Genomic DNA, 12,145 nt, shown 5'->3' with positions numbered 1-12,145 from the left:
TATGATCTATAGAATCTGATAACACAACCTCTTTTTGGATATAGAATTCCACATCTTTATTGTTACTAAGAACCCTTTCCTCTGCTGTAAGTGAAAATTCCTTTCTTCCAGTCTGTAAGGGTGACCTCCTGTCTGTTGTATGTTCCTGCTAATGAACAGGTCAGCACATTGTACCGATTTCTAAAGAAAACACATCCAGCTTTTCTGGCCTTTCCTCATGGCCTATCTATTATGGTTCCTAGTTAGCATTGACTCTTCTAAATGAAGACTGTGACCTTTTCCCAAGCAGCATGGATTGAATTCAACCTCCGTAGCATGGCTCCTGGTGCCTACTTCATAGCAGTTCAGTAGGTCTTCCAGCGATTTCAGCAGGTGATGTGATCTGGGCCATTGTGTTGTGGCTTTTGTGAAGCTGGTGCCTTAGTAATGCTGAATGAGATCGGAAACTAAAATAATCAGATCTGTATTTTATCTCCGTAAAAAGATATTAATTAAATCGGTGTCTAAAAGCTACATGTTCTCTTTAAACGCCATCGCCCAGTTTACATTTAGTCAGAAGATGGCAGTAGAGACTTGGTTTTCCGCAGCCTTGCTTCAGATCAGGACTGTTTGATACGAAATAGAAATTATATATATATATATATATATATATATATATATATATATATATATAATTCCAAAAAAATTAAGTGGGTGTACTCACGGGATTTTTTGTGAAAAAACTAGTATATTTTATTGCATGTGAGCAAAAAAATTAACACTCTGTCCCGATCTACGTTTCGACCACAAACTGGGCCTTTCTCAAGATCAACAAGTGATAAAACCAAATTAGCAATATATACAGTAGATAATAAAGTGACTTAGCAATCCAAGTGAAAATCTGATGTGTGCCTGAACCTGGAAGTGTTCATGCGGGACACGTGACCCCCCTGTGACGTAGAGGCGTGTGACACCGTGAATGCGTGAAGTCGGGTGCTAGCAAACATCAAAACAACTGACGGTTGAAACCTAATGCTAAGTGAGATAATAATGTGTGTATTTAGGTAAGTCCATATCGATATATGGAATAGTGCCAAGACTAACGATCTAAATTAAAATAAATATAAATATATATATATATATATTCCTCTCCCTTATTTGGATGGTTTGCTCGGTATACGGGAGGCCGGCCCTCCTTCCTGCAGGGTTGTTGTAGTGCATAGTAGTGTGTAAAGGATACAGTGTCTCCATCACATGCCGCTCTGCATTCTGGGATAGCACTGGAGAATGTGTGGTCAATGTCAGCATTCTAATTCTCGAAAAAAAGGGAAATTGGTGGCACACCCGGAACATGCATCCCTCATTAGTGGCGCTGCCACAAAGACCAAAATATACAGAACCAAGTTTTTGATAAACTGCAATGTTTACAATGCAGTATTAAGACAGCCTCTAGTGGCGCTTCAGGGATTTTATGTTGCCTAACTAATGCTGGACGTTCTCACGCTCTGCATGAGGACACCCAGCGTCCGTTAAATCCCTATAGGAAAGCATTGATGCAATGCTTTCCTATGGGCAGGGCCCTAATGCTCCCGGGTCGCTCACCACACATGCACATTAGGTCTCCCCCGTCTGAGGAGGGGGGGGGGTAGCACCGAGGGACATCACTGCTGGAATCGGGTGAGTAAATAAAGGTTTTTTTTTTTTTTTTTTTTAGCCTTTTATCTACGGGGACGAGAAGAAGATTTCTATCCTAGCACTATAGAATCACTTTAAGTGTTTGAAGTTTCTGTAATTATAAGAAACACTTCATTGTATTGCAAGTTAATACAGGGACAGAAAAAAATACATCTTACAGGAACAATTTAGACACCCGGACCTCCATTTTAACCCTGGAGCTGAAAATATTGCCGTTCACCAGGACCAGAACTATTTTCTTCTGGAGTTAACCTGTCTCTAGTAATTGTCCGTACGGCAGCCACTAGAGGCGCTACAGTAAAACTCCGCTATTTAATCAGATCGTGTCTGAGTAGACACCGTTGCTGTGAGGGAGAAAAGGGAAGTAAAATACTTCATATATATATTTATATAAAACGATATAAACCTTGGCAGCCCTGGTCCAGTCCTAAACGGTGACTAGGACACTATTGCTGTAGGAATACATATTTTTGTTCCTAACTATAGTGTTCCTTTAACCCCTTAAGGACACATGACATGTGTGACATGTCATGATTCCCTTTTATTCCAGAAGTTTGGTCCTTAAGGGGTTAAAGCACATATATCACCCCAAAATTATTTTTAATATAATCTTTCATCGAGGTTTGAAAGGAAATATATTTAAAAATAATTTGGAGAAAAAAGTCATTTTCTGTTTCGGTTTTTGGCCAAGGGCATCCTGAATTTTTCATTTTCAGTTTCGGCCCAGAATTTTAATTTTGGTGCATCCCTACTTAATAGCTTCACCTAAAAGTGGAGTGCTGTGGAATTAATATTGGTTTGGCTGCTGGATTACCTAAATTAGGATGAGAACAGAAGCGAGGGCCTGCCACAATACTTTAAATAATGTAACAGGCTAGACATACCCTTCACCTGGAGAGGCCTATCTAGTTATAGCGTGTACCTAATTGCTTGCATACTCAGTCGATGAACTTGATTGCAAGTCACGTACCCTAAAGGGGCCGTATATTATCCTTATAAATCCTATGCATTCCCTTCCAATCATGCTGACAAACTGTAAATTATTAGTAAAACCCTCTCCGTTTCAAACTCTTTGTGACCAAGTAGCTTACTGCTCCATTTTCCGTATCCTGTCCTTGCCATCTCCCACAGACAGCAAAATATTATTTAGTCTGGTGAATCCTGCTGTCTCTGCATAAAATGTTTGGCATTTTCTGTTCCGACACCTTTTTAAGATGTTGTTAATTCAGTTAAAACCTAGTAATGGTTGAAAGAAGATCTAATTCGGACACATATAGATAATGTGGTTCCAGAGGTGTCCACACATTGTCCGCGCTGTTTGTGAAGTGGAGGTAAAAGTAGGAAGAACAAGCTGCAGATCTGAGACAGTCCTGGAAATATTCACATGAAATGCAAATTCTAAAGTCTTCCAGGATTAGCAGCTTCTACTGTAGAAAGTGAGATTTCCATAGGTTTATCTGGTATAGTTGAGAATGTCCCATGAACCTCTATACAAATGTGTTTTTATTATTTTTAGCTGAATATGCCTTCCTCCTCTGTAGGTTACGACTTTGCCAAACACATTGGTTGGTAACACGGTGTCAAGACCGCGCAGTCGGAAGAAGGTGCGGGTTCTGACATTGGCTAAAAGGTAAGCAGGCCACACATTGGATTTAATCTGGACTGGAGACTATAACCACTTTTATTGGTTTGTTTATTTTATTTTTTGATATGTGATTGCTTTGTAATCAATATTTAGGAAAGATAAAAAACCCGCTGTCTATTGATTAACTCTAATGATATAAAGTCAGTTAATTAAGTTTAACTGTAGTATATTGATTGGTAAGAAAGAAATCATTGTATACAAAGCCGTGTAACAAATAAAATAAGCAGGGGGAATATTTACATGTATCAGGGGAATCTGCTTCAAGCAGTAACAGTAAGCAGGAACAATATATTTGTTTCAAAATACATCAAATATAAAAAAATTACAGATATATTTAAATAAATGGTGATCTTTATCTATTTATAAAATATTTTACCAAGAAGGATACATTGAGATTTCTCTCGTCCTGCGTTGACACACATTGCATCGTTACAATAGGGTACAAAAAATTGTAAAAATCTAAAAACAATATTAGTACACATCACATATACACAATCTGAAATAAATATATGTATATGAAATATATCATGGTCTGATTAACATCCAGTCAGTTTACTCAAATTATTAGCGATGTTCAAATAGCATTCATTAGAGAAATAGAATGGTTCGCGTGAACCTGTTTAATCCGTATAAGCTTTTTAAATGAATTATAAAAACATTAACAAATAATTCTTTGGGGAAGGCTAACATAAAGCAAAGCCATGTCCGTTCTAACAAGAAATTTCTCCCATTTTAGTGTTTGTTCTGCTACCTGTGATTAATAGGCAGTGATACAGTGTGCCATCTAAGATGTTAAGATTACATTTCCTATGAAGCTCAGGCAGTACCGTATTTGGTTTAGAAACAAGCCATTGGTGCTCACAGGCATCACTTGCTGTGTTAGTAGATAATGGTAAACGCAGAGCAATCAAATCAAACAAAGCAGCTGCAGCAGCCATACATAACACAAGAAGCATGCGGCAGCATGCACACAAACACAACCCTGCAAAGCAGCTGCAGCAGCTATACATAACACAAGAAGCATGCGGCAGCATGCACACAAACACAACCATGCAAAGCGGCTGCAGCAGCCATACATAACACAAGAAGCATGTGGCAGCATGCACACAAACACAACCCTGCAAAGCAGCTGCAGCAGCTATACATAACACAAGAAGCATGCGGCAGCATGCACACAAACACAACCATGCAAAGCGGCTGCAGCAGCCATACATAACACAAGAAGCATGTGGCAGCATGCACACAAACACAACCCTGCAAAGCAGCTGCAGCAGCTATACATAACACAAGAAGCATGCGGCAGCATGCACACAAACACAACCCTGCAAAGCAGCTGCAGCAGCTATACATAACACAAGAAGCATGCGGCAGCATGCACACAAACACAACCATGCAAAGCGGCTGCAGCAGCTATACATAACACAAGAAGCATGTGGCAGCATGCACACAAACACAACCCTGCAAAGCAGCTGCAGCAGCTATACATAACACAAGAAGCATGCGGCAGCATGCACACAAACACAACCCTGCAAAGCAGCAGCCATACATAACACAAGAAGCATGCGGCAGCATGCACACAAACACAACCCTGCAAAGCAGCAGCCATACATAACACAAGAAGCATGCGGCAGCATGCACACAAACACAACACAAGAAGCATGCGGCAGCATGCACACAAACACAACACAAGAAGCATGCGGCAGCATGCACACAAACACAACACAAGAAGCATGCGGCAGCATGCACACAAACACAACACAAGAAGCATGCGGCAGCATGCACACAAACACAACACAAGAAGCATGCACACAAACACAAACCTACAAAGCAGCTGCAGCAGCCATACATAGCACAAGAAGCATGCGGCAGCCATACATAACACAAGAAGCATGCGGCAGCATGCACACAAACACAACACAAGAAGCATGCGGCAGCCATACATAACACAAGAAGCATGCGGCAGCCATACATAACACGAAGCATGCGGCAGCCATACATAACACAAGAAGCATGCGGCAGCCATACATAACACAAGAAGCATGCGGCAGCATGCACACAAACACAACCATGCAAAGCGGCTGCAGCAGCCATACATAACACAAGAAGCATGTGGCAGCATGCACACAAACACAACCCTGCAAAGCAGCTGCAGCAGCTATACATAACACAAGAAGCATGCGGCAGCATGCACACAAACACAACCATGCAAAGCGGCTGCAGCAGCTATACATAACACAAGAAGCATGCGGCAGCATGCACACAAACACAACCATGCAAAGCGGCTGCAGCAGCCATACATAACACAAGAAGCATGTGGCAGCATGCACACAAACACAATCCTGCAAAGCAGCTGCAGCAGCTATACATAACACAAGAAGCATGCGGCAGCATGCACACAAACACAACCCTGCAAAGCAGCTGCAGCAGCCATACATAACACAAGAAGCATGTGGCAGCATGCACACAAACACAACCCTGCAAAGCAGCTGCAGCAGCTATACATAACACAAGAAGCATGCGGCAGCATGCACACAAACACAACCCTGCAAAGCAGCAGCCATACATAACACAAGAAGCATGCGGCAGCATGCACACAAACACAACACAAGAAGCATGCGGCAGCATGCACACAAACACAACACAAGAAGCATGCGGCAGCATGCACACAAACACAACACAAGAAGCATGCGGCAGCATGCACACAAACACAACACAAGAAGCATGCGGCAGCATGCACACAAACACAACACAAGAAGCATGCGGCAGCATGCACACAAACACAACACAAGAAGCATGCACACAAACACAAACCTACAAAGCAGCTGCAGCAGCCATACATAGCACAAGAAGCATGCGGCAGCCATACATAACACAAGAAGCATGCGGCAGCATGCACACAAACACAACACAAGAAGCATGCGGCAGCCATACATAACACAAGAAGCATGCGGCAGCCATACATAACACGAAGCATGCGGCAGCCATACATAACACGAAGCATGCGGCAGCCATACATAACACAAGAAGCATGCGGCAGCCATACATAACACAAGAAGCATGCGGCAGCCATACATAACACAAGAAGCATGCGGCAGCCATACATAACACAAGAAGCATGCGGCAGCCATACATAACACGAAGCATGCGGCAGCCATACATAACACAAGAAGCATGCGGCAGCCATACATAACACGAAGCATGCGGCAGCCATACATAACACGAAGCATGCGGCAGCCATACATAACACAAGAAGCATGCGGCAGTATGCACACAAATTCATAAAGACTCTAAAAACAATAGGCCAGTGGGCTTCTAAGTCTTGTTTTGACACAGGGCCGCTAGAGGGTTGCCTGCCCTTGCTCTAGAAATCAGGGGTGTGAGTTCTTGTCTGTAATGGTTTATTTCACCGTTTGTATTTTTTATTTCATGTATATTTTATTAGGATACTTCGATTTAAGAAAGAATACCCCACATTGCAAAAAAAAGAACCCCCACCATCACTACTGGAGGCAGATCTCACAGAGTTTGATGTGAAAAATTCCCACTTGCCCTCAGAAGTTCTCTATATGTTAAAGAACGTAAGGTAAGTGCTGAATGACCAACCTAGCTCCCTCGACAGTCCTAACGATAAACATAGCCGGCGGCTACTGCAGAAACCAACCAGAAGATTAATGCCAGTTTTATAGGACGTTACGGAAAATGATCTCCAGCATGTTACATAATAACACATTCTAAATAATGAGCCCCTATCCCGTCCTGACCTAATCCAAGCAGGACCCAGGCGTAGAATTCTGACAGCGAGGGCTGCCGACAGTCTGCTTCTAGGCTCGCTATGTCGGTGTTCATTTCAGTTCGAATTTCTTTCTTTCTCGCTGTAAATTGATTTTCTTGCCGGCAGACTGGTGTCACATGAAATTGTCTGCTCTCTCCCCGGTCTCTGTCAGGGTGCTGGGACACTTTGAGAAGCCCTTGTTTCTGGAGCTCTGCAAACACATGGTATTTGTGCAGTTACACGAGGGAGAGTATATATTCCGTCCCGGGCAGCTGGATAACAGTATCTATGTGGTACAAGATGGGATGCTTGAAGTCTGCATTCAGGAAAGTGTAAGTGTTTGCGAGAGGTAGCCATGATTGATATCAGGGGGTTAGGCACACAAGAATGACCACAATGCCGGCATCGAGCAATGGCAGCAACTGACCCTTTCGGTGTCGCTCTGTGTTTCCCCCGTTGTCCTGACATTTGATTTAGATTTTTTTTTTTTGCCTGTGAGTGATTGATGGGAGTTGTATTTCTGCTATTCCGTTGCTCTAGGTCCTATCCGTGTTCTTATTGTTTCTTTCATGTTTTCTAGGATGGAAATGACATGGTGGTGAAGGAAGTTCTCCCTGGAGACAGTGTCCACAGTCTGCTCAGTATCATGGATGTTATAACGGTGAGTACACCATTCGGTTAATTACCCGCTTCGTCTCTGTGGTAGATTCGCTGAATGCCTCAATGTCTTAACGCGTAGTCAGAAGGTCAAAAATACAGCGTAAATGTTGGGATTACTATATTCCAAATATATATTTATTTCACAATACGGTGGAATGAAAGACTTAATAGAAAACAGCGCTCGGAATGGGTCTTCCAGTATAGGGAGTACCAACTAGAGACAGTGGGTGTTGGTGAAAATGAAAGGTAAGGCAAAAGAATCTGACAAGAACACGTATTAATGGACAACCGCGTGGTTCAGAAAAACAAGCCGAGATTATTCATGTAAAGGGTTATGGATCCATGGAGATCCGCTCATTATGAAAGCATTAGTGAAGCACTATGACCTCGTTAACCTTCCGCTTCACCTGTAATAAAGTAACATGTTAGCTAGGCTCCATCGTCCATCGCTTCGTCATTTCACGCTTTGCTAAATTCCAGGGAATGCTTGAGCTATTAAATCTCTCTGTAACCTGTTTTCTAATTGGCGTCTCTGAGGAGGGGGAGCACAAGATGTGTGGACATCATGTATGCTTTGAAATAGCTCAGTGGGCTAATGCATCAGGATGTTCTAACCCTTGGGTCGCAGGTTCAAATCCTGGCATCCTTCCTAGGTAGATAATATGAGTACCATTAAATTGGGTGATGGTAGCCAGAGTAATCTGGTTAAATACTTTGTTATTATTATTATTATCTATTGTTTCCCACTTTGGAGATATGTGGACATCACAAAAAAAGGGGTATGTTATTCTTTTTTTACTTCAGAAAAGTTGTGTTTAACAGCAGACAGGAGGCATTCATTACTATAGTCAGATCTGTGCATTTTCTGGTGGATAGAATTCTACCTGCATTCTGATTGGCTGCAGACACCCATCCACCAATCAGTCTCCAGCTTTCATTGGAATTGGAACCTGTTGTATCAATGATTGGATGCATCTCCCGTAACTTGCATGTTAATTGATGTTTTTCATGTTGTTTGTTTTCTGTTTTTTTCCGCTTTCAATTTTCCTTTTCTTATGCTCCCTGTGTTTCAGTGATTATGCCCTCTTTTGCCTTTATATTTATTACGTTTCCTTTCTTTTGCTGGATTTCCATAACTGGGCGCCACCATTTCGTTCTCCCCCGTGACGCCCGCAGTTTGCCTTCTGTGGGATTAATTTTATGCATTGTGTCTAAATTACCTTGTCAGCAGAAATGGAACTATGCATAAACTGCTCCCTATCCAAAGATTTAGACATCCCCTTCAGGAAAACGGCGTCCCTACTATGAGTTTAAAATATAACTATATACAAACTTCGAAGAAAATAAAATAACAAAACCTGCAAAATAAGTCACATTACGCCCCTGCAGTATATTTCATGAAACAAAAAATATAACCAGATACTTATTTATGAGTTTCACACAAATTTATGTACTGAGTGCCGGAATTCTCTCCCAACAGTGCTGTAGCTGTACCCACCACAACGCTAAGCTTCCCTATTGCAGACCCAGTTGGCAAAGTAACCATCACTACCTACCTACCTACTACCACCTGCCCTGATTACAAATGTGCATTTCCTGATTCTCTTTTTGTGCTTTCTGTAAATCATGGAGGATGTAACGCAGAAGAGAAATAAAGTCGGTGTGCTTGGTCCCCTAAGATTTCCGTGATGTCAGACACCTGGGATGTGAATGTGTCTCATGCCCGTCAATGCGCAGACCAGCTGATAAAGCAGTCCCACTCTCCCAGTCCAAGACCAGCACTGAACATGATCTGTAATCAGAATTTAATTCCAGGGAGAAGACATTTCTCTACTGGAACAGACAGAATTAGATATCTATTTGCACTCTCTGCAGTTTGCCGTTCATTGTCTTTGTCCTGGGGATTCGTTGGGCAATTATACTTCTAGTAATAAATATACAGTGCTGTGCGTCGGAGGGAGGGGGGGAGTGTCTGGTGTAATATTACGAGCCCCGGCCTGTGCGAGAACGCTGGTTAAATGAGCTGTGGGAACGCAAAACTCTAGAACATCTTTCATGTAATGATCTGCAGAGTTTCCTGGAATTTTTCATCTTTTGAAATTGTTTCTTTTATATTCTTTATCTATACCTGCATTATCTCCCAACTTAAAGGGACATATTGTTCTTTTTTTTTTTCTCTGACATTCCTTTGGCTCCCTGTATCTTCATAATTATACTCCCCCATATGACACTTGCCTTTCTTTATATATACTATCTTTTCTTCCGTGCACCAGGTATTATATCAGGATGCAGCCATTTATTATTCTCTGTCAATAAATCCATACCTGGGGCTCCCCCCTGTCATCTGAGGCCACATTTAGGGGGTCCAGGCTGACCGATCGGCTGTATGCAATGCTGATACTGAGCGCATCCAATGTTTTAATGATCTATTGCTTTATCTAGGAGATCCACCTGCTGATATCTGTACTGACATTGAGGGCAGTCCTTGGGGTCTTGGGTGTCAGTTTAGTGTTGGGGTTAATGCTGTCTCAGGGCTAGGGATAGTGTAGGGTTAACGTTAAGGTTAAGGGAGTTATATGGTTAGAGTTAGTGTAAGCAAATGGCTGGGCGACTTGTACAGGACATGTTAAAATTATCGTAAGCAAAAATGTGTTTTTTTTTTTTTTTTAGTTTTGTTTGTTTTTCCATTCCCCACCTCCCCCCTTTTTAACATTTTACTTAATGTTGTGTTAGGTATACATATAGGATATTAAATTAAAGCCCCTTTTGTCCTTTAAAGCAACCAATCTATTTTTATATATGTGTACATGTACACCTAAAATAAACCCTAAAATGACAGTAAAACAAACACTGCGCAAATTCTAGGTTTTGTTTTTGGCTCCGCTCGTTGTCAGATTTGTCAGCTTGGCTGCTCTACATAAGGAAAAGTAATCCATATGTTTCCATATGTATTTAATGACAACTAGGGTTCTCCAGAAAGTAAAAAGAGATTCAGACACGGGAAGCAATAAAGATAAAAATTAGACAAAGTTTATTTTTGGTGACAGAGCGACTTTTACCTGCTTAACGCGGAATCAACCTGTTTAAACCGTTAGGATTTTTAATGTTCTATTAACCTATCTTTATACGTAAAATACTCTCCAATAACCAGAACTACTGCAGCTCACCAGGTGCTGCTTCCTGCCGGCACTACTGACAATGGGGAGCTGGAAGTAATCTGAGAGAAACCCTGCAATGCCGTCAGCCAATGAGCTAGCCTTGTACTGCAGAGCTAACTGAACGTCCTGCTCTGGAGTTCCCGGCTCTCCATTGTCAATAACGGAGGCGGGCATTGGCGTCCAGCGACTCCCAGGTAAGAAGTCAAACCGCTGTAAAGTTTTGATGACTTATAATGAGGGGCGCAGGGCACAGTGAGTGGTAGTGTTTATGGTGTTACGAATGTCCCTTAAACAATGTGTTTAAACTCTAAAAAAAAATGCCACCCTGCTGTACCTACCTCTATCCTGGAACTAAGCTCTCCCGTATTCGCTCACTGTAATACTTTTTCCGTTTTTGCTCAGGGACACCCAGCACCCTACAAAACTGTTTCAGCAAGAGCCGCAACAGCATCCACAATCCTGCGTCTTCCAGCAATTGCATTCCAAGATGTATTCGCCAAATACCCAGAGACTCTGGTTCGCGTAGTGCAGGTAAGTCTCTTCATTGAATAACACTCAGCTTGGAGTGTTGCTGGGTGTGCAGCTTACAGAATGGTCCGTGTGTGTGACAGCGAGAATCCACTGTCTGGCAGGATGCAATAAATCTGATAGGATGTGGACTGTGTGGCGGGATGCAATAAATCAGATAGGATGTGCAGTTTGTGGCGGGATGCAGTAAATCAGATAGGATGTGCAGTCTGTGGCGGGATGCAGTAAATCTGATAGGATGTGCAATTTGTGGCGGGATGCAGTAAATCTGATAGGATGTGCAGTCTGTGGTGGGATGCAATAAATCTGATAGGATGTGCAGTCTGTGGTGGGATGCAGTAAATCTGATAGGATGTGCAGTCTGTGGCGGGATGCAATAAATCTGATAGGATGTGCAGTTTGTGGTGGGATGCAGTAAATCTGATAGGATGTGCAGTCTGTGGCGGGATGCAGTAAATCTGATAGGATGTGCAGTTTGTGGTGGGATGCAGTAAATCTGATAGGATGTGCAGTCTGTGGCGGGATGCAGTAAATCTGATAGGATGTGCAGTCTGTGGCAGGATGCAGTAAATCTGATAGGATGTGCAGTTTGTGGTGGGATGCAGTAAATCTGATAGGATGTGCAGTTTGTGGCGGGATGCAGTAAATCTGATAGGATGTGCAGTCTGTGGCGGGATGCAGTAAATCTGATAGGATGTGCAGTCTGTG

The 12,145-nt window shown here is 42.4% G+C and overlaps 1 protein-coding gene across 3 annotated transcripts in view; it reads left to right on the top strand.

Moving 5' to 3' along the window:
• The window catches only part of PNPLA7 (patatin like phospholipase domain containing 7), a 150,924-nt gene that overhangs the window by 15,846 nt on the left and 122,933 nt on the right, over positions 1–12,145 (top strand). For all 3 annotated transcript variants that reach the window (XM_063433004.1, XM_063433003.1, XM_063433005.1), the window contains 5 exons: positions 3,216–3,304; positions 6,762–6,902; positions 7,264–7,423; positions 7,672–7,752; positions 11,312–11,440. In XM_063433004.1, the coding sequence (XP_063289074.1) occupies positions 3,216–3,304; positions 6,762–6,902; positions 7,264–7,423; positions 7,672–7,752; positions 11,312–11,440 (600 nt within the window). The remainder of the gene's footprint in view (positions 1–3,215; positions 3,305–6,761; positions 6,903–7,263; positions 7,424–7,671; positions 7,753–11,311; positions 11,441–12,145) is intronic.

The sequence above is a fragment of the Pelobates fuscus genome, chromosome 9, assembly GCF_036172605.1.
Source record: "Pelobates fuscus isolate aPelFus1 chromosome 9, aPelFus1.pri, whole genome shotgun sequence".
Taxonomy (NCBI): domain Eukaryota; kingdom Metazoa; phylum Chordata; class Amphibia; order Anura; family Pelobatidae; genus Pelobates; species Pelobates fuscus.
The sequence above is the reverse complement of the archived record's forward strand: the minus strand, read 5'-3'. Positions and strand labels throughout refer to the sequence as shown.